Below are 24696 nucleotides of genomic sequence, written 5' to 3' on the forward strand. Positions count from 1 at the left end.
GCAACCTGTAAAGTTCTGGTGAACTCCATGCCCAAGAGGGTTAAGGCAGTGCTGGAAAATAATGGTGGCCATACAAAATATTGACACTTTGGACCCAATTTGGACATTTTCACTTTGGGGTGTACTCACTTTTATTGCCAGCAGTTTAGACATTAATGGCTGTGTGTTGAGTTAATTTGAGGGGACAGCAAATTTACACTGTTATACAAGCTGTACACACACTACTTTACATTGTAGCAAAGAGTCATTTCTTCAGTGTTGTCACATGAAAAGCTATAAATAAAATATTTGCAAAAATGTGAGGGGTGTAGTACTCACTTTTTTGAGATACTGTAACTGCTTATGAAAGTGGAATTTCCGTGTGTATCAAACTAATCTTAAAAATCCCCCTCCCCTCCTAACACCTATGCTAACTAAACTGTGTAAGATGTACTGTATATACTTACCTCTATTTAGGCCACTCTGGTCCGTTTACATGATCTCCCCTGAGTTAGTCAGCACCGGCTGCAGGAGAGAAGAGAGCACACTCGACAACAGCTGGTGATGGCGCTCGACAACAGCTGGTGATGGCGCTCGACAACAGCTGGTGATGCCCGGGAGCTATGACGTCACCCATAGGCTCCTATGGACCATCCATTGTTGGCACTCCCTCCTCTCCCCTGCAAAAATGCAACTGGCTGACACAGGGGAGATGGATCACGTGACCAGACTGGAGCAGCCTGAAAATGTATCAGTATATACAATACATCTTTCTCACACAGGTTAGTCAGCATAGGTGTTAGGAGGGTTGAGAGAGCATTTTTAAGATTAGTTAGGTATAGCCTGGAATTCTACTTTAAGGATATGTTAATACTTTACTGTCCATGTTCATGTTCACTTCTTATCTACTGTATTTGTTACAGTACATTTGCTATGGGGTCAGAGTGTTGTTTCTCTACCACCGTCTTTTGGATTGCAATTTTTACCTTGGTCATCACATATCGATGTTTTCCCACTCCACTTCCCATTCTCCAGACATGTGCGGTTTTCAGAGCCCATCAATGTAAATCCTCCCCAACACTGGAAATTCAGGACATCGCCCACAAAGTATTTATTTTCTTGGGGAATGTACTCTCCATTTTGTATCCTTGGCTTAGGGCACTCAACATCTATTGAGATTAGGAAGAAACAAAATAAATATATATATATTTGTATTTGACAGTGTGTCAAGGGCCAGAAAAAGCAGTAGTGCAAAGTTTTGGAGTCTATTGATAAAATATTTGCTGTGCGAATTCCTCAAGAATTCTCACTGTTACAAAAAAAATAACTGTATTTTGTCTAGTATGTGTATTTCCTATGATAATCGGCTTCATCTATTGGCCATAATGAGGTATTTTTCTTATTGCGGTATTTCTAAAAAAAAGCTGACGATCAAAGGAAATACATATATTAGACACCATATGGGAATAATTCATGATGGCTGTGCAATAGCTTCATATATTCACAGTGAAGTTATAAAAAAAGACCTCCATATGTTACAGTATGTTGTGATAAATAAGTTTATTTTTCTATTAACATAGGGATCAGCACACAAAAAACTGATTTTTTTAGTTTTTGTTAAATGATGGAGAGCTAAGCCTCTATGCAGTTTCTTAAAGCCCCACTCCAGGCAGAAAAAAAAAATCAGAGAAGACACACAGTAACAAAGCATAGGAGGAGACAGGCAGTAACAAAGCATAGGAGGAGACACACAGTAACAAAGCATAGGAGGGGACAGGCAGTAACAAAGCATAGGAGGGGACAGGCAGTAACAAAGCATAGGAGGGGACAGGCAGTAACAAAGCATAGGAGGGGACAGGCAGTAACAAAGTATAGGAGGGGACAGGCAGTAACAAAGCATAGGAGGAGACAGGCAGTAACAAAGCATAGGAGGGGACAGGCAGTAACAAAGCATTAGAGAAGACACACAGTAACAAAGCATAGGAGGAGACAGGCAGTAAAAAAGCATAGGAGGGGACAGGCAGTAACAAAGCATAGGAGGGGACAGGCAGTAACAAAGCATAGGAGGGGACAGGCAGTAACAAAGTATAGGAGGGGACAGGCAGTAACAAAGCATAGGAGGAGACAGGCAGTAACAAAGCATAGGAGGGGACAGGCAGTAACAAAGCATAGGAGGAGACAGGCAGTAACAAAGCATAGGAGGAGACACACAGTAACAAAGAATAGGCGGGGGCAGACAGTAACAAAGCATAGGAGGGGACAGGCAGTGACACAGCACAGGAAGGTAGCAAGCAGCAAACAAAGCATAGGCAGGGGCAGGCAGTAACAAGGCACAGAAGGGTACAGGCGGTAATATGGCATAGGAGTGGAGAGGCCAACGCTGTATCCTGGCCTAGGCCGACAAGGCCCAGGCATAGCTCCCAACTGTCCCTGATTTTGAGGGACTGTCCCTGATTTGAAGCAATGTCCCTCTGTCCCTCATTCCTTCTCATTTGTCCCTCATTTTGGTCTGATCCATATAGATGTATATAAAATGCACTTTTTATCTATCAAAAAGTGTTTCCCAGCGCTAAACCTTTCATCTGATTTCTAAATTGCTGCATTTGTAAATTCCAAAAGCCAGTATAAAGGAATAGTAGTGGTAAAAAAAAGCACTTGTGGGTTTAACCAATCTTGTTTTTTTGTACAATTCTTCTTTAAGGGGGTGTGGCAAGGGGTGTGTCCTATGCTTGCATACTTTTGGTGATAGGTGTCCCTCATTCCCATCTCAAAAAGTTGGGAGGTATGGCCCAGGCCTAGGTCAGCACTTTGCAGGGGGGCAACATGGGCAGAGTCCCCGCCGGCTTGTGCTACACTGTGTAGTGTAGCGCCAGTCTTATGGGGTGGACTGGGCTGAGAGGCGGATTAGTCTAGAGCCCCCATAAAGCGACCGCACTGCTTCAAGTATGCGGGCGGCTGGCATTCCGCAACTGTGGGGGGGGCGCCGCTTCTAATTTTGACTGTCCTATCATCCTGGACCACAAACCTTCCTCACTGTGCTATGTTTTCTGCTGCACCATTGGCATGGTTATATCTTCTTAGTCCCCTCCATTTAGCAGAAATTTGTGCTTAAAGTAGAACTATAGGCAACACCTTTTTTTTTTCACTTTGGATAGAATAAGGGAGGGTTATAGCCTGTCAGTTTATTTTTTACCATCCCTGTGCCATTGCAGAGATTTCCCTTCACTTCCTGTCCCATAGCCAAACAGGAAGTGAGAGGAAATCTATGCAAATTAAGGGAATCCATTGCCCCCCCAGGCCCTCAGAATTAGTGTCCCCACTTGAAAATTTCAGGGCGGGTCTTAAATAGCAAGGGGTGTGGCCTTGACAGGAAGGGATGGGTCATATTTAAATTAGGGGGTGCACGAGTTTAGTCAGGTCTAGGGAAGCACAAAACTGAAATACACTACTGGGACAGGCAATAACAAAGCATAGGTGGGGCAGGCAGTAACAACGCATAGGAGGAGACAGGTAGTAACAAAGCATAGTAGAGGACAGGCAGTGAAAAAGCATTGGCGGGGGGCAGCCAGTAACAAAGCATTGGCGGGGACAGGCAGTAACAAAGCACAGAAGCAAATTGGTCAGCGGGTGATTATTACCTTTACATACAGCTTTTTGCTTTTGATTTGTCCATTGCCCATTCAACTGGCACTCCCGTGTAGCAGCTGGGAATGGATACTTTCCTTTTGGGCATCTGTACTCCACTTTATTGCCATCTTCACTTACTGTGTAGTTGCCACCAGTAATAGCCACTTTACTAAGGTCACACTGAACTGCGGGAGCAGCAACGGACACTGGAACGAGAGAGACAATATCTAAAGCTTGTTGCTCTGTAAATTAAAATGTAAATTAAAATGTAACCTTTTTCTGATTTTCACGTGATTGCACAGTGCAGAAAAATAAGGAAGTGTGGTTTAACAATCCCAGAATGTGGTTTTAATTTTTTTAACCACTTCAATACAGGCACTTTCATCCTCTTCCTGCCCAGTCAGCGCTGTCACACTTTGAATGATAATTTTCACTCAAATGGAGCTTTCTTTTGATGATATTTAATCACCACTGGGGTTTCTATTTTTTGCTAAACCAAAAAGGAATGAACGTTTTGAAAAAAAAAAAAACGTGTTTTTCTTAGTTTCTGTTAACAATTTTTGCAAATTAATAATCTTTCTTCATAAATTTAGGCCAAACTGTATTTTGCTACATTCCTTTGGTGAAAATAACCCAAAATGCCAGGACAGTACAAATATCCCCCATATGACCCCTTTTCAGAAATTTACCAGTCTAAGGTATTTAGTAAGAGGCATGGCAAGTTTTTTGAAGTTTTTTTGTCACAATTTTTTTGAAAATTAAGAAATTAAAAAATGTATTTAAAGGCTTTTATGCAAGTTATTGCAGTAAAAAGTGTTTGGGGGCCCGGGTCCTGCCCCAGGGGACATATATCAATGCAAAAAGAAGTTTTTAAAACGGCCGTTTTTTTCAGGAGCAGTGATTTTAAGAATGCTTAAAGTGAAACAATAAAAATGAAATATTCCTTTAAATATTGTGCCTGGGGGGGGTCCCCTTAGTCTGCCTGCAAAGTATCACATTTTTCCCATGTTTAGAACAGTACTGCAGCAAAATGACATTTCTAAAGAAAAAAAAATGGCAATTTAAAATTGCTCATGGCTGTAATGTAGTGCCAGATTCCAGCAATATACATCAAAAATCATTGAAAAAAACAGCGTGCCTCCCCACCACCCCCAGTCCATACCAGGCCCTTCAGGTCTGGTATGGATATTAAGGGGAACTCTAAGCCTATTTTTTTTTTTTAAATGGTGGGGGGGTCCCTCCCAGAATCCATACCAGACCCAAAGGGCCTGGTATGGACGGGGGAATCCATGCCATTTTTTTCTTAATCCTGTCATAGGGCTCCCCTTAACCACTTCAATATGTTATATTATATATTCTACACTGCACTATATACCCTACACTGTATTATCTATACTACACTGACTGCACTATATACTCTGAACTGCAGTATATATACTATATGAACTGCACTATATACTCTGCTGAAAAATTGGGCCTTAGGTGTTGGTGGTGGCAGAACACTGTAACCCCTCACAGTTACTCTTGTTGGGCGCAGGAACTCAAAAATTGTAATTACATGCCCCTGTTAAACAGGAACTGAGGGACTAGTCAGGATCTAGGGAAAGATGAATGCAGCAATGTACAGAGACATTCTTAACCACTTAAGCCCTGGACCATTTGACTGGCCAATACCAGAGCACCTTTTGCGATTCGGTACTGCGTTGCTTTAACTGACAATTGCGCGGTCGTGCGACATGGCTCCCAAACAAAATTGACTTCCCTTATCCTCCACAAATAGAGCTTTCTTTTGGTGGTATTTGATCACCTCTGCGGTTTTTATTTTTTGCGCTATAAACAAAAAAAGAGCGACAATTTTGAAAAAAACGCATTATTTTTTACTTTTTACTAAAATAAATATCCCCAAAAAATATATAAAAAAACATATTTTTTCCTCAGTTTAGGCCGATACATATTCTTCTACATATTTTTGGTAAAAAAAATAGCAATAAGCGTTTATTGATTGGTTTGAGCAAAAGTTATAGCGTCTTCAAAATAGAGGATAGTTTTATGGCATTTTTATTAATATATTTTTTTTAATAGTAATGGCGGCGATCAGCGATTTTTATCATGACTGCGACATTATGGCGGACAGATCGGACACTTTTGGTGCTATTTTGGGACCATTCACATTTATACAGCGATCAGTGTGAAATGCATTGATTACTGTGTAAATGTGACTGGCAGTGAAGGGGTTAACCAGTAGGGGGAGCTGAAGGGGTTAAGTGTGTCCTAGGGATGTGTTCTAACTGTAGGGGGGATGGGCTACGTGTGACATGACACTGATCACCACTCCCGATCACAGGGAGCTGTGATCAGTGTCCTGTCACTAGGAAGAATGGGGAAATGCTTGTTTACATCTGCATTTCCCCGTTCTTCCTCTCTGTGAGATGATCGCAGTTATCCCCGCGGACATCGAGTCCGCGGGACCCGCGATCACACTCACGGAGGTTGCGGCAGGGTCGCGCGCGTGCCGCCGGCAAATTTAAAGGAACGTACCTGTACACCCATTTACCTGTCTGTGCCATTCTGTCGACGTAAATGTTCACGTGGCGGTCGACAAGTGGTTAATGAAAACCTGCTGTAGAGCGCTCTGGACCTCAGGGTCATTTTTCAACAGGACAATGACCCTAAGCACACAGCCAAGATAACAAAGGAGTGGCTACAGGACAACTCTGTGAATATCCTTGAGTGGCCCAGCCAGAGCCCAGACTTGAACCCAATTGAACATCTCTGGAGAGATCTGAAAATGATCCCCATCCAACCTGATGGAGCTTGAGAGGTCCTGCAAAGAGGATTGGGAGAAACGGCTCAAAAATAGGTGTGCCAAGCTTGTAGCATCATACTCAAAAAGACTTGAGGCTGTAATTGGTGCCAAAGGTGCTTCACCAAAGTATTGAGCAAAGGCTGTGAATACTTATGTACATGGGATTTTTTTTCCGTTTTTTATTTTTAATAAATTTGCAAAGATTTCAAACAAACTTCTTCCACTTTTCACAAGCTCAAGCTCTGTGCATATATCGGGTCTTTAAGACCCCAAATCCACTTAAAAGCATTTAAACCACCAAGTTTGGCTGTTCTAAATGCTGTAATTTTTTTTAAGATTGGTGCCTATAAGTCTTCTGTAAAGCGGAAATGATGTCATGCATCGCTACTAGATCTGATCGAAGCAGATTCCGGCTTCGTTGGGGTCTCCGGACAGCCGGTGGTGGTGCTGGCTGGTCACTTGAACCTCCAGGTTCTTTCACTTTTTCCCAAAGCTCTATTTGTGGGGAAAAAAATGACATACATTTTGTTTGGGTACAGCGCCACATGACCATGCAATCATCAGTTAAAGTAATGCGGTGCCGTATAGCAAAAAGTGGCCTGGTCAGGAAGGGGGGTAAATTCCGGAGGGCGAGTGGTTTGAAGCAGTTGTCTCTACAACATTGCACAAAGTGACAGATTACAATATGGAATATGGAAATATATTTATTTTACAAAAGAAATGTAAAAAGCTATCAGTGCCTATGACACCCCAATATAAGTGTAGCACTGGTAGATTTTGTAATCTACCGCTGATAGGTAAATCTAGTGGGTCACTTATTATAGGAAGTTATATTTGCCTCTGTTCCAGCTTGGTTGGCGTTGCGTGTAGTTCCACACTGTGTCGGTGGGTGTCGTTGTCGCCATGGGCTGGTGTTGGAAAAGCAACTTGTTGAAGCGTATGGGTGCTCCTCTGTCCCGGGGACAACTTGGTGGAGGTGGTCCTCCGGGTTGCATTCTGGCAGAGGGTATTAATGGGACAGACGCCATGTTTAGGGGTTCATTTTCAGCCACCTGCTGGCCCTCCTGGCCGACAGGTATGCGTTAAGAGTACCACCTCGTGGTCCTCCGTTCCGGAGGCCCACGTCGCTGCGGCGTGTGGGTGGGCCCATAAGCCTGTCTGGGGCCTACCACTGCAGCAGAGGAACGGTCCTGAGCTGTCTATACTGAGTGAAGAAGCTGGACAACCGAGAAGATCCCAGGGGAGGACCCGTCATGGAAGGATCATGCAGAGTGCTGGTCTGGAGAGGGGCCTGGTGACTCGGTTGGAGGACGTATCCTAAAGTAGTATTACTGCATAGTACTGCCGAGTTGGCTTAAAGGTTCAAGCACTGTGTCTGACATTCATCGCAAACCAATACATCCTGTGGCAGAGGATCGTACGGGTTTTATTTCAAACAAGTCTGTGGCAGAGATTTTTGTTCGTGCTACGTACTGGCTCCTAGACAAGTGAGAGAGGTCTATCCAGGCGGGAAAAGATTGAATCCCACAACGGGAGCGCATTCAACTACAAGTGTTCAATTACTAAGAATGTTCTGAGGAATACTAAGGAAGGGTATTTGAGCTTCCCTGCAGCTTTCCTTCTGCCTCTTTCCTGCTACTTCCTTTATTTGTTCATTAAAGCATTGGAGAATCTACTCAAGTGTTTGGTGCTTATATCATCCAGAGGTAAACTCAATGGAACCCTAGACCCGGTGCCGGTGAAACAGAGGTATCGAGAGTGAAGGTAACAAGCCCACTTTAAACCAGCAGCTCCATCGAGAGTTAGTGCTACATGTGGGGGCGTCGTCTGGGATTTGTTAGCCGTCAGTTCTCGCAACCTGGAGAAGTGTTTCACCAGGAGTTTACGGTGAGAGCTGGACTTTGTAATTTTCTCAGGAAAAGAAGAGTTTAAAAGTTGAAGGACTTTATTTCTGAGTGCGTAGGCAGCGGGCGCCAGTAAAAGCCCGGGAGCTATGTGATCAGAAGAACAAGTGGGAGGAGCCTACCCTACTTGATACCGCGTGGGACGCGTGTATGTCTTTGGCGCCAGAGAAGAAGAGAGGCCTTGTGATTGTGCTGAGAAGATCAGAGTGTGGCCATGTCTTTTCCAGCGATGCAGCAAATTATGGGACCAAGAATGTTGCCTACGAGCACTGTGTCGAGTACTGTGCTGACTGGAACCCTGCTTACAGATACCGGTATTCGTCTGAAGCCGCAGGGGAGGCTTGTTCTCTATACCGTCGGAGATATCGAAGGGCTGGGCATGATTTGCCACAAATGTGAAGGACTGGCCGTACATCTCCGTCCATTTGGTCGCTGCCTGCAATGTGGAGAATACTTGTTTGTGGTGGAGCAACCTACCATGTCGCCCCGTGCTTATCGTATGGACTGGGCTACAGGTGTCGCCACAGTAGAAGCTGCTACTGCTGCGGAAAGAGAACGACAGGCTGTGACTTTGCCTGTTGTTGCCAAGAATGTTCCAGAGAGAGACACTGTTGTTACCGATTCATCAGCGGACATTGCTTTGATTTCCGCATCCACTACGCCTATCCCTGTTATACCTGTCCAGAAGAAGGTGGGATATGTGAAGGCTTCCCGAGGCTGTGGCCGAGGCCTACCCCAGAGACTACCCGAACCGGATCCAACAAAGTCCACGACAGAAACGGGTGAGCAATTAATGGGGAATGTATCTGGGACTGTAAATAAATATCTGCCAGCAGAAGAGCTGGGAGATTTGGAGATAGAATCCATGTCGGATCTCTCCGGTGATGATGACCTGTTTGAGACTATGTCACAGGAACTGTTATGGGCCCAAGGCGAGGATGTCGCCTCTGCTATGACTTTCCCTGAATGGACAGCCCTGAGTTCTGGGAAGACGTCACCTTGTGTGGAGCCACACAGCACTGTAAATGAGACATTGTCAAAAGTTGCTAGTTCACTTCGGACACCGGCTGGGTCTATGGTGAGCAAGTCAATGGATTCATGTGTGCCTCCTGGTATGAGAAAAAATAGATCCTTACCGAAACTTGCACGTTTGCAGAGAATGTTGAACAAGCATGTAGCTACAGAATATGGTTTGGAGTTCCCTTATGTCCCTCAGGACATAATGCAAGTGATTGAAGCTAACCGGGAGCTTTGGTACAGTGAAGCTGTTTGGGACCATTTGTCTGTGCCTAAGCCTTTCCGGAAAACTGGATGTTCTGTTGCTATGGATGAACGCTTCAGTGGATGTTTTATGCACTGGAACTATGGTCGGCACATTCATGCTGACAAAGTGGTCATTCGCAGACCCGGAAAAGATGATGTTGTGTATTTTATCACTACAGTAGATAAACTGGGAAAGACACTGATATTGCCAGATCCCCGGTTTTATTGGTAATTATGGACAAAAGAACTTTGGGATAGTTAGTTAGTTAGTGTCAGTATATAGAGATCTTCGTGGTCAAGATCTGAGTACTCATCTCGGTGTTTCAAATCCAAGGACTTCTTTTTGCTAGCCAGATTTCTTTCATTTAAGAAAAAAATGTATATATAGGGAACGACTCCTAAAGATTATTCTGATGTAGATGATGGGAAGAGAGTTTAAATGAAACTTTGCTCCTGAAACTGTATAGGTTGCATGTGTGTTTAATATGTTTTCCTTTTCAGGAACCATTTGATCTCCTATCAAGCTGTTAGGCTTTTCAGCTAAGATAGATAGCGAGGAAATGTACAGTCATAGGATGGTTTTGTTTACGGATGTGAACATATTGTTTTACAAATGTTAATCTTATAATGTCTTTCTACTGTCTTTCCTTCTTCTTTGCCTAAATCCAAGTTTTAAGCTCAAATACCTGCTCTCAGGCTTGGGAGTTATTTTTGTGACAGACGTTGAGGACAACATCTATTGTAGTGGGGGGGGGGTATGTAGCGCTGATAGATTTTGTAATCTACCACTGATAGGTAAATCTAGTGGGTCACTTATTATAGGAAGTTATATTTGCCTCTGTTCCAGCTTGGCTGACGTTGCGTGTAGTTCCACAGTGTCGGTGGGTGTCGTTGTCGCCATGGGCTGGTGTTGGAAAAGCAACGTGCTAAAGCGTATGGGTGCTCCTCTGTCCCGGGGACAACTCGGTGGAGGTGGTCCTCCTGGTTGCATTCTGGGAGAGGGTATTTATGGGACAGACGGCATGTTTAGGGGTTAGTTTTCAGCCACCTGCTGGCCCTCCTGACCGACAGGTATGCGTTAAGAGTACCACCTCGTGGTCCTCCATTCCGGAGGTCCACGTCGCTGCGGCATGTAGGTGGGCCCAGAAGCCTGTCTGGGGCCTACCACTGCAGCAGAGGAATGGTCCTGAGCTGTCTATCCTGAGTGAAGAAGCTGGACAACCGAGAAGATCCCAGGGGAGGACCCATCATGGAAGGATCATGCAGAGTGCTGGTCTGGAGAGGGGCCTGGTGACTCGGTTGGAGGACGTATCCTGAAGTAGTCTTACTGCATAGTACTGCCGGGTTGGCTTAAAGGTTCAAGTACTTTGTCTGACATTCATCGCAAACCAATACATCCTGTGGCAGAGGATCGTACGGGTTTTATTTCAAACAAGTCTGTGGCAGAGACTTTTGTTCATAATGCGTACTGGCTGCTAGACAAGTGAGAGAGGTCTATCCAGGCGGGCAAAGATTGAATCCCACAAGGGGAGCGCATTCAACTAAACGTGTTCAATTACTAAGAATGTTCTGAAGAATACTAAGGAAGGGTATTTGAGCTTCCCTGCAGCTTTCCTTCTGCCTCTTTCCTGCTACTTCCTTTATTTGTTCATTAAAGCATTGGAGAATCTACTCAAGTGTTTGTTGCTTATATCGTCCAGAGGTAAACTCAACGGAACCTTAGATCCGGTGCCGGTGAAACAGAGGTATCGAGAGTGAAGGTAACAAGCCCACTTTAAACCAGCAGCTCCACCGAGAGTTAGTGCTACATAAGAAAGCCCCATCTGTCTGTCTACAATGATATAACATTCATTGTATGGTGGAGTGATTGTCAATCCAACTATCAGAGCCCTGTATGGTGAGGAATGGTTTGGTAATGGAGAAGGATTACAGGCTGGTACTGGACATTTACTATATGACCAGAAATAGGACTCCCTCCCCCTAAATAACTGATATGTGTTTGTGAAACTTAACCCCTTCACACCGACCATACGCAAATAGGTGTTCTTGGCTTAAAGGGGTTATACCGGAGTGATGCCTGCAGCTACCATTTTTTAGAGCCAGCGGTTGGCTTCCTAGTCATCGGTGTGGCTAAAAGCTGCTTGGCTGTTATCCTAAGTAGCTGGAGGGGACGTTCCCCCCGTCACCACCTTCCGGGGCTCCCCCGGGCTCCTGTCCCACCGGGAGGCCCGGGCGACCAGCCGACGCGTCCGCCGGCTGGCCGAAGACCCGAATGAAGCCGGAACCGGCTTCGATGGGGTCTCTGATCTATTAACCCAGAAGCGATGTCATGGCATCACTTCCAGTTTACTCGGCTGCCAATGGCGCCAACTTAAAAAGATCCCTAGTATTCCAAAACGCAAATTTTGGCGTTTTGAATACTTTTAAGTGCAAATGAGGGATTTGAGATCTTATAGACCCCAGCTCCCCACAATAAAGGGTACCTAACACTGACTATTACCGTCACAAGGGATGTTTACATTACTTGTGACAGCAATAAAAATGATCAGAATTTTTTTTTTTTTTGGAAGAGACAGTGTAAAATAAATAAATAAGAATTTTTTTTTTAAAGCTACCCGTCCCTCCGTGCTCGCCCGTAGAGGAGAACGCACACGTAAGTCGTGCCCGCAAATGTAAACGGGTGTTCAAATCACACATGTGAAGTATCGCCGCGATCGTTAGAGCAATAATTCTAGCACAGGACTTCCTCTGTAAATCTAAACTAGTAACCTGTAGAAATTTTTAAAGCAACGCCTATGGAGATTTTTAAGTACTGTAGTTTGTCGCCATTTCACAAGTGTGCGCAATTTCAAAGCTTGACATGTTAGGTATCTATTTACTCAGCGTGAAAATTAAATATGAAATACACATGAAAAAGCTGCAACCATTAGCAAGTGACATCAACACTCTAAGGGCCAGTTCACACCCCATGCAGTCCAGTGCGTTTCTGTTCTGCATCAAAAACGCATGGAAAGCAGGTTATATGGCTTCCAATGGCATAGCTCGCCAGTGAAGTCAGTTCTAGGGCTTTTCAGTTCCAGAAAAAAAAAGTAGAACATGTTGCATTTTTCCTGCACTGGACTGTACTGGAACTCTGTAAAACGCATCAAAAAATACTAGAATGCACTGATACGCATCAAAAATGCACTGCACCATAGTATAGAGTAAAAAAAGAAAAAAAGAATAAAAAAATCACCTAGAATACATCCGGAAATGCATCAAAAATGCACCAAAAATGCCCCAGAATGCATCAAAAACGCACTGGACCAGTGTATAGTATATATAGTATAGTGTAAAAATAAAGGAAAAAAGAACTAAAAAAGCATCTAGAATACATCCAGAAATGCGTCAAAAAAGCACCAAAAACGCACCGGAACGCATCAAAAACGCACTGGACCCTAGTATAGTGTAAAAAAAGGAAAAAAAAAAAAAAAAAAAAAAAGCACCTAGAATACATCTGGAAACACATCAAAAACGCATTAAAAACATGCGTGCAGAAACACATCCGGAGCAGATCTAGAGTGTGTTCTTGTGGTGTGAACCAGCCCTAAAACAAATAATGATGATAAAATTGGTGCGCTAATTCAAGGAGCTATGCAGAAAAAAAAAGACAATAATGCAGTAATAAGCAACAATGTGCTATAATGTTGTGAAACAATTATAAAGTGCACTAATTCAAGAAGCTATGCAGCAAAAATAAACAAATATGCATGAATAATTATTCATAATATAAAAAAATGCAGTAATATGCGACAATATGCGATATTAGGTGAAATAGTGATAAAGTACTCAGATCAAACGCAGATATTCATCTGATTTTACATAAAAATATTAAGATAAGCCCCAAATAATAAAATTGCATGTGCATCGAAAAGTGAAAATAAAAAAAAAAAAACTATCATTATTTACTTGGCGTAACATCATCTTTTACATTATATAAAAAAATTGGGCTAACCTAATTGTTTTGTTTTTTTTAATCAATTAATTTTTGTGCCTTTGTGTTTTTGGGTCAGGGACTTTTTTAAACGCAAAACTGTGCTTTGTTGCTTTTTTTTTTTGCTTCAATAGATTTCAATGGAAAAGCAGCAGAAAAGCACGTAGAGCGTCTTTACCGCAATTTTGCCACGATTTGTGTTTTGCATTTTTAAATCTGCCCAACAACAAACCCCCCCCCCCCAAAAATAAAATAAAATGCAAATCGCAGTAAAATCACGGTAAAAAATGCAGAAAGCACAGCAAAAAGCACAGCAGAAATGCTCAAAAGCAGCATGCATAGATGTGATGGAGCCTTGGGCCCCTTTCACATGGGGCGGATACGCTGGATGGACTCTGCTAGCTCAGCGGGGGATCGCTCCGTTGATCCCCACTGAGCAGGCGGAAGACAGGTCCGTCTTCACCCACTGTGTAGTGACGGACCTGGCAGAGCCCCGCTGTTCTCTATGGGGAGATCGGATGAAAATAGTTTTCATCCAATCCGCTGGATGGACGGCGAACGTATCGCCATCCATCTGTTTTGAGCGGATCTTATCGAATCAGATGACATGCGCCTGCCCATGGAAGTCAATAGGTGTCCCCGCTCGGATCCGCCTGAAAAACGGACAAGCGGATCTGGGTAGGCCGATCATGTGAAAGGGGCCTAAAGGATTGCACATGGCAGGCTGACAAAGCTGCTGCCCCCATCACTGCCATCCCCATCATTGTCACTGGGAGTAGTCATGTGGCCAGTCGTGTTCTGGGCTCTGTATGGGGGCTTCAGGAGAAGATTCCTTCTATTTCATCATATAGTGTGCAGAACATAACTGCCCACAGGACTCATCCCCCTTCTCCTGCGGACCCCCCACTCTGTATTGTTCAATTACAAAGTTTTGATGAGTGCACTATATATATTTCTGTCTATAGAGCATCATTAGAGTTCAGGTGGCACCCTTGTTGTACAACAGCTGAGATAAAACCAATATAGAATATTGGAATGATTATTAGGTTAAACAAAATGATGGGATTGCAATGAGAGGGAGGAAGAGTAAATCACAAACATACTAAGGAGGAAGCACAGCCTGCATATGTAATGTAGCAGATCGGTGTTTTTTATCACCAAGATCTCAGCGCAGTCAGAGATCACATTAGGATTTCTATCTCTTGGTGGCCACAAAGTATTTGATAGAAAATATATAGTGTAGCGCTGTGTGTGTAAATATTAAGAAGTGAAAAAACAGTGAACTAGGCTCGAGCTATCTCTGAATGGCCAGCAAATGGGCTAAAATAATTCAAATTCCATATGAGTAACTAAATACAATCAAAAGTGCACTAAGTGTTACACAATAACATGTAAAATGTAGTGATTGTGATAAACCAGTGAAAAACAATATAGTAAACAGAACCAAATTGTAAATAGGTAAAAAATCAACCAAAAAAGTCCATAGATGTTGGAAATTGTGTTCCTAGTAAAAATCAAAAACCACCACCAAAAGTCTCTGAGGGTTAACTGATGAAAACAACAATGGAAAGCTTCTGGTAGATGAAAAAGTAGAACACCAAATGAATGAAACGTCTAAATATGTGACAAGACCATCACCGGAGCATCAGAGGAGGCTTACCGGAAACAGGTGACTTGAGAAGACATACGTCTTACAAGTCTCAGAAAGCTTATTTACCCGCCAGGGCTGGCGAGATGGATCATCAGGTATCCTCAGCTTCAAATGGGGGGGGGGGGGGAAGGATCTCGTCACAGCTTCGACCGTCCAGACGTTTCAACAGGCCAACCGGATGTTTTTAGATACCACGAGAGAAATAAAGCTCACATGGCATGATATCTTTTAAAAAAACATTCATTCATTAAAATAATAAAAAGGGACACTCACATGATAGGAGATCGTAAACAGCTCAAAATATATCAGTCGCGGTGATCGTAAGGGGTCCACTCAACATGTTTCGGCTAACGAGCCTTCATCTGGCCACCAAGTATAAATATGGTTATTCGGGGTGAATTAGAAGCACTTACACTAATCCTGGCACAGAAAGCCGAGCACTGAAAATGGACTCCCGGGGCCTAGAACTCCCTCATTGTCCATGTATAGAATTCCCATAAAGAGAGACGAGTGACACCAGATCATTTCCACAACACCAATCACATTCAATTACATGTGTAAAAGGAAACCCAATTAAAGTAATTGTACACCCTCCATACACCCAAGTGACTGGCCTCAGGTGATCCACAGAGATGAAACAAATTCTTCTACATAAATTGTACCTGTTTATCTGCGGTCATTTGTGCTCTACTGGCTTGTATACCTCAGAATGTACACAAAATCTGTTGGTATCTCTCAGCAGCACAAAGCCGGGGTCGGGGATCTAAATGTACACACTGCATGGTTCAGAGAGAAGAACGCTGATCCCTGATTGGAGGGAAGGGACAACCCCCCCCCTCCTCCTCACACTACAAGGAGAACAAGCACAGCTGTTGTTGTCAATCACAGGTGGTGTGCTGGAGCTCTCCTCTCTAGCCATCATATTTCTCTTGGTATCAGGAAAAGCTGTCAGAAGTGAGTCCTGTAGATAACAGAGGGACCAGGCAGCAGAAAGAAATCACACTCAGTGCTTTGGATAGAAAGTATAGAAGGATGTACTTTATACATATTTCGTGTCTGAGCTTTACAACCATTTTATATGTCCACCGGTTCTATGTAGCATCAATAAATGATGTGTAAATAGCAGGAATAAAAATAATTGCTTTATTTTTTCTCCCCAGAAGCAAAAAACGACCCAACCGCCAATGAAATTGAGCGCACAGTCTATGCGACATTTCCACCGGTCCTATCTAGCATGGAGGAGAAGCCATGTGTATTTTCAATGGAAGATTTTACCATCCATGAAGAACTTGGACAGAGGTCCTATGGAAAGGTGGTGTTGGCCTCCCATCCCACCTTTCAACAGAAGCTAGCGGTGAAGATCGTTCAACCGGGAAGATATGAAACCGTCAATGACATTTGAGAGCATGACATACTGGAAAAATTCAGGAACCAAATAAAACATGATTGTATACAGTGTCAGTCCATGATTTTGGGAGTCCATGGACTCAAGCACCGCTTACCAATGGAAACCAGCAGAACACAAAGCAGCACGCAAGAGGCCCCCCGAAGGCAGTCCCCCCATGGCGTACACGGGAGATACTGGAAGGTGTGATTTCTAAAATTCCAAAGATGTAGAATGATAATAGGGTATTATAGTCTATTAACAGAGGCAGATAAATCAGAATATGGTAGAAATAGAAGAAAGAGAGGGGATAGAACTGCGTGGACAGCAACAGAGGAAACCAAACGTTTATAAGTGAGAATATAGTGATTTATTAAAGATAACTGAACAATATAAACACAACCACCTCGAATATAATACAGTGCACAACCAACCAAATCACAAACAGAGACCCACAAATAATAAGAATAATCAGACAGATATATATATAATGGGGAATACCGAAATCAGAAATGTAGCCAGGCCAGGGTCATCAACGGAAGGTCAGCAGATGGGGACAGGGAACAAACAGGACAAGGAGAGGATGGATAAGGCTGCAGGGCTAGGGTAAGGGTAACAGGAACACAGGAGAGACAGGTTCAAGTACAGGGTACAGGGTTTAGGTTCAGAGACAGGATCAAGTACAGAGCTCTCAGGTTCAGGTCAGGGCGCAAGGAAGATACCAAGGCAACTATGTGTGTGTGGCTGGGTATTTATACACATCTTCTGCAATCAGGCTCAGGAGATGATGTTGGCTCCACACTGCCAGGAACCACCCGCTGCTGGACGCCAGTACTGTGGCCCAAGGATCAAATAGTACCATCAGCAGGAGACAGCTCCCCTGACAGTTCCAGACTGCCAGGAGACACCCGTTGGTGGACATCAGATCCCAAAGCCCTTGCGGGTGCCAGAAAGTGATGTCTGGGCCCGGTTCATGGACATTCGGGTGGAATGGAAGCTGGGCAGTACCATCTATCAAGATCGAGTCCTGGTTTTTAGGGGGCGGGTCGGCCTACCAGGAGTCACTCGGTCTCTGTCAGAGAGGAGGGGGATAGCAGGAGGAGGTTGCCGGTTCCCCCGCTTCTATATGTGAGGAGGACTGCTGTGCCGTGCAGCCACCATAGAAGCAGCCACAAGGACTGCAGGAAGTCGCAAGGTTGTGAGTAGTTTTCCTGTTTGACATTTCTTTTTGCAGGGACAGCCTTTGCCTGCCACCTAGTGTGCCTGATGGAAGGACTGTTGAACATGGACGCTTTGGGTGTACTGTCCCTGCCCACCTCTTTGCATCCTGTTGTCCGAGGAGGGGCCCCTCCAATCAGGAGCAAAAGAAGGACTGGTTACAAATTGTTCATATATGTTTGTTATTGTTCTGTTTCAGGGTTAAGTAGTTCCCTTCTGACAGAATAATAGCAAGCGGTAAATATATGTGGTGGAGGAATCATAACCCTCTTCCAGTAGTAATGTATAGTGTACAGTTAGTATATAAGTATAAGATGTAATGCATTATGACTTCTTTTAGGACCTTCAGAGATGGGATGGCTGTCCATCTCCATCGCTCCAGAGGAAAGAAACTTGTGAGTCAGAGTTTCAAATGTCTAGCTGCAGGGACCTGTAGTTAGGGTTGTATATTAGAAATGTACAGTGGATATGCGTGACAAAAATTGTACATATTTATTTTTGTACATACCGTATTTATCGGCGTATAACACGCACCGGCGTATAACACGCACCCCAATTTAGGAGGGAATTTTAAGGAAAAAAAAACCTTTAGGAGGGAAGTTGAAGGGAAAAAAACTTACATTTAAATGCCCATCATTGCAGCCTTCTCAGTGCAGCCTTGCCCCAGTGCAGCCATGTCAGTGCAGCCTTCCCCAGTGCAGCCTTGTCAGTGCAGCCATCTCAGTGCAGCCTTCTCAGTGCAGCCTTCCCCAGTGCAGCCTTGCCCCAGTGCAGCCTGCCCCAGTGCAGCCTTGCCCCAGTGCAGCCTTGCCCCAGTGCAGCCTTCCCCAGTGCAGCCTTGCCCCAGTGCAGCCTTCGATCCCCTGTCCCTGCTTGCTGGGCTTCAAAATCGCCGACTGCGATTTGAAAATGGCGCCGCCGGCGCCGAAATACACAGAGCCGGTCCTCGGCTCTTTCCGGCGGCTCTCGTTTACTTTCGGTTTCACTCGTAGCCCCGAGCGGAGCTATCCCGGAGCTATCACTGACACCAATGGCTGTATCTGCATACACTGACACCAATGCTGGGGGCTATTATTACAGACACTGACATCAATGCTGGGGGACTATAGTTGCCACCACTGACACCAATGCAGAGGGCTATTATTGCAGGCACTGACACAAATGTGGGGGCTATGACTGTTGTCACTGACACCAATGCTGGGGGCTATTATTTCCGCCACTGACACCAATGTTGGGGGCTGCTACAGCAGACACTGACACTGATGCTGGGAGCTATTATTGCCGCCACTGACACAAATGCGGTGGCTATGGCTGCTGTCGCTGACACCAATGCTGAGGGCTATTATTGCAACCAGTGACACCAATGCTGAGGACTATGCACTGACATCAATGCGCTGGGTTCTGTGATGGTTCTGCCAGCCGGAGAACCTGTCATGGTCAGAGGTAGAGGGGAAGCTGTCTCCACTAATGGACCATCCACCTTATTACTAGGGACCACAGTGAGTAGCTGAAGCAAGTACCAGAGCATTATTCTCACCAACCGAAGACAGTGAAGAATTAGGAAACTTCAGCAGGTGTCAAGCCAGGGACCCAGCCAGTGGAGGTGACGCTTGCAGAGCAGCCTTGTGTGTCAAGCCAGGGACTGAGCAGGCCAGTGGGGTAACCCTTAAGGAGTATCTGTGAGTGCCAAGCTAGCGCCCATCTACCTTGCACTACACCCACCATGCCTTGTAACCCACTCTACATAGAAGGATGTCAGATGTCCCTAACTCTGGAGGTCACCATCAGGCCCAAGGGGCCCTGGGACCTCACTACATTTGGCGCCCAACGTGGGGCAAAGGCGTTATCTTTGCAGCAGTTGCTCATAGCAACGGGCTACAGCTTCATCGGGATTTCGTCTGGCTCCGTGGGAAAGTGGCAAGTAACATCTTTACTTCTTATAGACTGTGTTATCATGCATTCTAACAATGTGGGGAAGAACCAACAAGTCTCATGGGAGAGTACCAGCCTGGTCTTTCGACACTTCCCACCAGTGCTGCTAGGGTTAAAACAGACTCCATTACAGATTTGGCATGCTGCAGAAGCAAAAGGGTGGGCGCTGAAGTTTCCAGAAAGTATATGCACCAATCCATTGGCAGGGAGAGGAGCCCCCGCTCTGCAGAGGAGGATAAGGAAGTGCTGCCATGTGTGCCTGGTTGTGGGTTGGAGAAGATGGCGCAGTTTGACAACTGATGTTGCATGGATGAGCACTGATGTGGCACGGATGAGCACTGATGTGGTAGGGATATGGCATGGATGAGCACTGATGTGGCATGGATGTGGCATTGATGAGCACTGATGTGGCATAGATGAGCACTGATGTGGCATGGATGTGGCATGAATGAGCACTTATGTGGCACGGATGAGTACTGATGTGGCATGGATGTGCACTGATGTGGCATTGATGAGGCAAAGATGAGCACTGATGTGACACGGATGAGCACTGATGTGGCACGGATGAGCACTGATGTGGCATGGATGCTCATGAATGAGGCATGGGTGGGCACGGATGAGGCATGGAAGAGCACTGATGTGGCACGGATGAGCACTGATGTGGCAGGGATATGGCACGGATGAGCACTGATGTGGCGTGGATGTGGCACGGATGAGTACTGATGTGGCACGGATGAGTACTGATGTGGCATGGATGTGGCACGGATGAGTACTGATATGGCATAGATGAGCACTAATGTGGCATGGATGTGTACTGATGTGGCATTGATGAGGCATGGATAAGCACTGATGTGGCACAGGTGAGCACTGATGTGGCCTGGATGTTCATGAGTGAGGCATGGGTGGGCACGGATGAGGCATGGATGAGCACTGATGTAGAACTGATGAGCACTGATGTGGCAGGGAAAAAAACGCCTGTCTATGTTAGTCTATGTTAGTCTATGGCTTCATGCCCACCTAGGCGTTTTTGAGCTGCAAATGGCATAGGAGTTTTTAAGCTGTAAAAAAAAACCCAGGACCAGTGCGTTCCGTGACATGGAGCTAGAGCTGTAAAAACGCGAAACGAGCAAAAACGCACAAAAACGCTGATGTGGTGTTTTTGAGCTCCAGTGTTTTTTGCTCCGAAGGGAGTGCATATAGCTGAGAGATGTGTTTTTCTTTAAAAACGCTACTTAACGCTAACGCTAAAAAATGCTCAAAAACGCTAATGCAAAATGCGGTAAAAATCGCATTTTTTAACGCTGATTTTACCAGGCGTCGGACCTAGCTTTACAGCATGTTTTTTAAAACGTCCATGTGCATGAGGCCTTAAAACTTCCAGGATCACCTTGTGAATCCTCATGGGCATTTTTTTTCTTCTAGAGGTGCACAGAATAGAAATTTTGGTGCCGAAACCGAAAAATTAGGATGCACTTGATCGAAATTGAAAATTACAGTTTTTTAAAAAAATATATATTTTTATATATAATTGTATTATATTCAACTTTTAATTAATATCATAAATTTAAATGAATATGAATGTATTGTCATTATTGGCACCTTTAGCACAAGAAAAACTCAAGAAAAATGCATCGCTTTAAATTCTATGCATGTCCTCACACTGCTCCCTTGCGCTTCCGTTGTGGTATTAAAAATCATGCTTGCTGCAGTTTTGATCAGTTAAGAAAAACGCACCTCCCCGTTGAAATGCATTGAAAATGAAGCAAGAACGCATCAATAACTCACCCATGTTACATTTTTTATGTCACATGACCTATGAAAAACGCACCATAAGCACAGTAAAATTGTGGTAAAATCTCATTGAAATTGATGTAAAAATGCAGCAAACTCATGCGTGTTTTTGGTGCCATTATGGGCACCTTTTTCCTCTGTCAACAAAATGGCGAAAACACAATTTTCGGACAATATATTTCGACTGCCAAAATTTCGGTGCATCTCTATTTTTTTTTCCTTCATCAGGCGTAGAGGAGGAGGAGCTTTCTCAGCCAAGCACTCCCTCCTGCATGCATACCTGAGCTAAGGACAGATGAATTCCAGGAAGTAAATTCTACATGAATCATCTGCCCTTACTCAAGATGACCATGGCCAGAAAAGCTAGGGGCGTGTTTTTCAAAGGGATTTCTCAACAAAATAAATCATGGAGACATGGATGGATGGGTGAGTTTGATTTGAATATTAAAAAAAAGGATTAAATGGCGTTTTCAGTTTGTGATGCTCAGATACAGTTTAGTTTATGGGCCCCGCACCATTTAAGGGCCCCGCGACAACAGATCAAAAGAAGATTGATTTGTTCTTGAAAGAAAATGACATTAAAGCTTTCATAAATTGTTTACAAAAGATAGAACAAATTTATCAACTCAATGTAAAAGAGAAGTTTGGAATTTCTTTTTTTATTTTAAGAATCATACTTACCTAGGTGGATGTAGCATTCATCTGTTGCTGCATCTGTCCCCCGCCTGCTCTAAGATTTAGAACTCAGCAATCAAAGACCGCTGATCACTCCGTTTTCAGTGCTCCACCCCCTCTCCCCGTGCTCACTGGAGCGCTGGGCTGTGAAGGGGGCGGGAGCAGCTGGCTCAGGCTCTCAGCAGTTTGCTGAGAGCCTGAGTCAGGTACAGGTGATGGATTCTGGGTGAATCCTGATCATATGGTCGCAATCTTTCCCTAGCCAAGATTGGCTCTGTGACATCAGCCGACAGCGGGGCCTCAGCTCGCTGTTGCCTGAAAACGGGTCACAAGAGTGCAGAACGAACTTTGGCTGCACTTTTTTAAATTTGACATTGAAAATTCTAAAGAGAAAATACTGTAATAATGTATTGTACCCAATAACAACTTCAAGTGATAAATAAAAATCTTGCGAGCTACCAATAATATATTAGGCTGAAAGCCTTGAAAGAAGCATCCTGTTAATGCAAAGAAATGTAATAATGCCTTTCAGCTGCTGACACCAGTCACACTCCCATATGTTGTGTTTAAATCAAACAATTAGATATAAATATTGTGCTGCGTGGTGTAAATATCTCTACATAATACTGCAAACTAAATATTCAAACCTGCTATCAGTCCATAAAGTGCAAAAATAAATACACGTTGTGTCCCACTACGTAAATTAATCTGCTGCAATATAACACAATGAATATAAAACAATTCCAATTCATATGGTGAAAATACAAAAGAATATATAAAAATATAGAATATTTAGATATGTGCTATAAATATTCCAGTGCAATAAATCAATGTGAACAAATTTTACACATAAAAAAATGCAATCCTTAAAATGATCGATCGATTGATCTATATATAGTGCTTCCAAAGAAAATTCAAGGCTGGATTGTGCCATATATATTCCAGTCCAATAAATCATTGTAAACAAATTTTACACATAAAAAGATTCAATCCTTAAACGATTGATCTATATATAGTGCTTCCAAAGAAAATTCAAGGATGGATGGTGCTATAAATATACGAGTGCAATAAATCAATGTGATCAAATTTTACACATAAAAAAGATTCAATCCTTAAACGATGGATCGATCTATACATAGTTCTTCCAAAGAAAATTCCTCAGTGACTTGTGATAATACTTCAAGTGGTTCTAAAGGCTGAAGGTGTTTCAACTTCATGCAGTCTATGCATAAAGGTAAAAAAACCTTTAGTGTGCAGCTCTCCCCTCATCTTCTCCATACTTACCTGAGCCCGATCTCCAGACTTTAATCTGGCACTGGTCTACACTCATCGAATGGCACTCCTAGGAGGTTATGGTGGCAGTTTGTCTGACATAGAGCGGGCAAACTGTCTTTTTCAGCCTCTCTGTTCCCAGCAAGGAAGCCTGATCTTTTAAGCGTGTTCCTAAAGCTGGCCATAGGTGGTTAGATTTCGTTCAAACTTTCACAGAAAAATTATTCAACAGAACATCCTAGTTGATATTGAGTCATCTAATTTCATTTGAAAGCCCTTAAAATTTCATCTAGACCTGCTATTTGAATGGAATCCCAGACACGTTCAATAGTTTTTATTACAATATGTGCTATTTTTCCCAAAAGAAAAGTACATTCACAGTTAGAATTTCTCTTGTTTGTTTCGGTAAGATTTTCCATCCCTGCCCCTTTGAATGTCTCATCACTACGGTTGAAAGTGAACGCAGATTTGACTCCACTATTAGAAAATTAAACAAACGTTCCAAAAATGAAAACTGTTGTATAGTCAGTTGACTAGTAAAATGGCAGCAGGCCTGGATGGGGACTTGTTTTGTTAAAGGTTTGTGATATCACAAGCTATACAGTCATTGCATGCACACCTCTCCATGACTTACTTGCTATATGGCTGACTAGAAGAAGAAGGATCATCCTGCAAGCTGCACAGGACCTTTGCTGCATGGTGTCTGTCCCTCTGCCGTAATGTCCTTTTGTAATCCTCTCCAGCTCCTGCGTGCTTATATAAGGGGGTCATGAGCACATGAACTGCGGGGGAAAAGGTACACGATGAGGAAATAGGCTGCTTTCCCAGGAACTGTTTACTGGCAGGAGATGAGATTACGCAATTATAGACAGACTGAGATATAATTATTCAGAATGTCATTCAATGGTAATCGCTCAGCTTTCTACAGTAGTTAAGACACCTCAACCTTCCCCACTGGCAAACTGGATGGTTGTAAATGGTCCTCCATTTTTCCCAGAAACGACACAGACACTGACAGGAGGAATTTTTCACCATCTTTTAACAGGAATACCAGTAGTGTCAATCAACAAAATCATATCCCCTATCACGCATGGTGGGCAGTACCACCACTGAATGCAACCCATTAAAGTGAGTAGTGTCTGACTGCTTTACGCGTGGTTGCACCAGGGTAATGCAGGCTTTTCAGGGTTAAAACAGGCACTGACGAGGCAACATGTTGTC

The 24696-nt window shown here is 43.8% G+C and overlaps 1 protein-coding gene across 1 annotated transcript in view; it reads right to left on the reverse strand.

The window, feature by feature from the left end:
- The window catches only part of LOC141107597 (complement factor B-like), a 126732-nt gene extending 102467 nt beyond the window's left edge, over positions 1-24265 (reverse strand). The window contains exons 1-3 of the mRNA XM_073598447.1: positions 24110-24265; positions 3618-3812; positions 966-1148 (exon numbers count right to left, since the gene is read on the reverse strand). Coding sequence (XP_073454548.1) covers positions 966-1148; positions 3618-3812; positions 24110-24173 — 442 coding nt within the window. The 5' untranslated portion in view covers positions 24174-24265. The remainder of the gene's footprint in view (positions 1-965; positions 1149-3617; positions 3813-24109) is intronic.
- Positions 24266-24696: the final 431 nt, after the last annotated feature.

Source organism: Aquarana catesbeiana, linkage group LG09, assembly GCF_042186555.1.
Source record: "Aquarana catesbeiana isolate 2022-GZ linkage group LG09, ASM4218655v1, whole genome shotgun sequence".
NCBI lineage: Eukaryota > Metazoa > Chordata > Amphibia > Anura > Ranidae > Aquarana > Aquarana catesbeiana.